The following is a 3933-nucleotide window of genomic DNA, read 5'->3' on the forward strand; positions in this document are numbered from 1 at the left end:
AATATTATTTTATTTTAAAATTTTTAAAAAAATAAATTCTTTATTATATTTTATGTTAAAATTTAAAAAAAATTATAAAATTATATAAAATAAAATTAGATAAGATAATTTTATTTTATGGAAGGACTATAGGCATTTTCCATAACATTTCTCAAACAAGAAGGCATGCTGAGCACAAAGCCAAGAAAAGCCACAAAAACAACCCCAACAAACGACAAAAAGTAATGAGAGGGAAGGGGACAAGAGCCTCCAGAGACACCTGCGTCACCAGGCCCCGACCGCTGACCCTCAGATGTCATTTCATATTCAGCCCTGCACCAATTAACTTTCCTATAGCTCTTCGAAAAGGCGTTAATGTCCTCCAACTCATCATAATTACATTAAAATTATAAATAATAAGAAAATAATAATACCGTATAATCATTTTTAAAAAAATAAATAAATATAAAATTTAAATAAAAAAATTAATTTTTAATAATATTTTTTTTAAATGACTGTACGACACTTGTACACTTTGTAACAATATTATTACTCTAAACAATATTACATTTAAACAGGTTCAATAATTACAGTATTATTGTTACAAATCAAAGCTCTCAAACCTCACTATAGTCAATGACTAGAATACCATCGAACATGAAAACTCTACATCCGTAAAGTACTGTATCAATACCACCGATGTACACAAGTAAAAAACCAAAAAACAAGGTGAGAGATCAAATAAGCTTCGAAAAAATCCAAATCCACACAACCGTACGTGTTGCTATTCACCAGAATCATCGCCACCGTTGAAGATCGATACGCAATTATAAAGGAGGAACAAAATAATGATCAGAACGAGCACGACTCCCATCGGTGAACTGCTAACCCTGTAAATGGTGTCGAGCTCGTCGATCGAGAACATGCTAAAGATGAAGGAGTCACACTTGGAGGAGAGGAACTGGATGGTTAGGAGGAGGATGATGGGGAGGAGCAAAAGGCCCACAGGGCTTAGCAGCTCGAAGATGGCAGCAGTGATGGCCTCACCCCGGTCACCGACGAGGGACGACACCACAAACATGAGGGCCACCACCACGACCAGTAAGACACCGTGGGGTGCACCACCATGTCTCTTATAAGGGGATTTGCCCCACTTTACAAAGTCCATTGGACCTCGGCCCAATGGTCACCAGGACCATACTGGTAGCAAGGTATCTACTAGGGAAAAAAGTCAAGTAACCGATACGACAAGTCAGCCTGACATTGCTTGGCCGCTTTCTGAACCTGGGAACTTGCATGGGACACAGCAGGAAATGCGAAAGACCGTCGATCCATTGACATCAGAACATATACGGTTTATAAAGGATAAAAGTAAGGACTGGAAACCACACTGCATTAATCGCGTCACTATCAAGCTATACACCATATTTATGGTGTCGTCACAGAGTCATGCCGCATTAAAGGACTCTGACAGCAGAAACAATAGGAGGGGCACAAACTCCGTGGAGACAAACAAGATCTACACCACCCCAGACCCACGATATAAATAACAAGATTCAGGAACGAAAAAAGCTCTCTGATCCTTAGACTCTTTAACTTATTTACAAACTTTCAAGAATACTTAACCAAATCTGTATGAACCCTGAGGACGAAGAAAAGACTTCGTTCATCACTGACCGAGGCTTGTATTGTTACACGGTGATGCCTTTTGGGCTCAAGAACACGGGGGCCACCTACCAGCGGCTGGTCAATCATATGTTCAAAAATCAAATAGGAAGCAATATGAAGGTCTACGTGGACGACTTGTTGGTTAAAAGTGGGACCATAGAATAACACATGAACTATTTAAGGGAGACTTTCGCTATACTACGGCAATACCAAATGAAGCTGAACCCGACAAAATGCGCTTTCGGTGTCGAATCAGGAAAGTTCTTAGGATCCATGGTGTTCGAATGCGGAATCGAAGCCAACTCTGAGAATGTGTAGGCCATCCACAACATGGCCCCACCTTGAAACATAACTGAGGAACAAAGGCTGGTTGGGCGAGGCGAATGGCAGCTCTCAACAAGTTCATGTCAAGATCTACCGAAAAATGCTTGTCTTTCTTCAAGGTCCTACAAAAAGCACATGCATGGGATGGCGAGTGCAACCTGGCCTTTGAAACCCTCAAAAAGTACCTCACGAGCCCACCGCTTCTCAACCAACCCCGGTGTGGAGAAATGCTAACCCTGTACCTGGCAGTCTCCTCCCTAATTGCCGCCTCAGCGTTAGTGCATGAGAAGAATGGGGTCCAGAGACCGGTCTACTAGACCAGTCGGGCATATCGAGGGGCCGAAACTAGGTATCCCCGCATAGAATAGTTGGCCTTTGTGCTAGTAGTAACCATGCGGAAGCTGTGCCCATACTTTCAAGCTCACCCAGTGAGGGTCCTCACAGGAACTCCCATGAAAAAGGTGCTACAACTATCGAACGCCTAATGGCTGGCTCATGATCTGGGCAGTGGAGATGAGCAAATTCGACATTGACTACGCACCGCAGACCACCAACAAAGGACAAGTGTTAGCGAACTTTGTCGTTGAGTTTACCGATTTCCTGGCAGAGAGCGATGATGCACCTCCCGTGAAGCCCTGACAAGTATTAGTTGATGGCTCATCTTCTCAGGCTGGAGGGGGAGTGAGAGTGCATATCGTTACGTACGAATGAGAGGAGTACAATTACACCATCAAATTGGTGTTCAAAATGTCGAACAACGAGGTGGAGTATGAAGCGTGACTTTCAAGGCTAATGGTGGCCAGGTTTCTAGGTGCCACCGAAATCGAAGTACAGGCCGATTCTCAAGTAGTAGTCAATCAAGTATGTAGGAGGTTTCCTGTAAAAAGTGAAAAGTTGAAAAAATACTTAGCACAAGTAAAGGCCAAGCACCCCCATTTTAAAGTATTTCCATATTCAGAAAGTGTCGAGAGCAAAAAATCATAAAATAGACAAGCTGGCACGCACGGTGTCCGGGCAGGGGGACTCCCTCTGCCAAAGCAGATAATGATCCGAACCGTGGAAGTACCCGCTGTAGGGATCGAGGTAATGGAAATACTTCCTGGAGCCCCAGCATGGGCGAAGGACATACTCAGGTATTTGGAAGCCAACGAGCTGCCAGAGGACAAACATGAGGCTAAGAAGATTAGAAATAGAGCAGCGTACTACACTTTAATCAAGTGAATTCTATATCGGAGGGGCCACTCGGCGCCTTTCTTAAGGCGCATCTTCCCGGAAGAAGCGCAATATATGTTGAAAGAAACACACTAGGAATTTGTGGGAATCACTCAGGAGAAAAGACACTAGCTAGGAAGGTAATGAGGGCAGGGTATTACTGGCCTCAGTCCCTGCAGGACTCTAAGGAATATGCACAGAAATGTCAAAAGTGTCAAGAATACGCTAGAGTGCCACATTGCCCACCAGAAGAATTGACGTCGATCATGTCCCCTTGGCCTTTCTCCTAATGGGGAATCGACTTGGTCGGTCCACTTCCCCTGGACAAAAGAGGAGTCAAGTTTGTGGTGGTAACTGTGGACTACTTCACCAAGTGGGTTAAGGCTGAGGCTTTAGCAACCATCAGAGAGAACAACATCACGCGGGTCCTATGGAGGACGATAGTTTGTAGGTCTGGAATCCAACGTACCATCATATTGGATAACGGGAGGCAATTAGATTCTGATCACTACTGCAATTGGTGTCGAGAATTGGGGTCGAGGTCCGATACTCATCTCCAAGACGCTCCAAGTCTAACGGGCAAGTTGAGGCAACCAACAAAACATTGATGGGAAAGCTCACGAAGTGGCTCGACGACAAAAATGGGGCGTGGACAGAAGAACTCCCCACCGCCCTGTAGGCCTACTGGGTCACAGTGAAAACGTGACTGGAGAAACTTTCTTTACCCTCACATACGACCACGAGGGGATG

General features: G+C 44.2%; 1 protein-coding gene across 1 annotated transcript; it reads right to left on the reverse strand.

The window, feature by feature from the left end:
• Positions 1–763: 763 nt before the first annotated feature.
• On the reverse strand, positions 764–1147 carry LOC121246714. Its single transcript, XM_041144962.1, has one exon. It carries the CDS (start codon positions 1145–1147, stop codon positions 764–766), a length of 384 nt encoding a protein of 127 aa, XP_041000896.1.
• Between the last annotated feature and the right edge of the window lie 2786 nt (positions 1148–3933).

This window comes from Juglans microcarpa x Juglans regia, chromosome 1D (assembly GCF_004785595.1).
Source record: "Juglans microcarpa x Juglans regia isolate MS1-56 chromosome 1D, Jm3101_v1.0, whole genome shotgun sequence".
Taxonomy (NCBI): domain Eukaryota; kingdom Viridiplantae; phylum Streptophyta; class Magnoliopsida; order Fagales; family Juglandaceae; genus Juglans; species Juglans microcarpa x Juglans regia.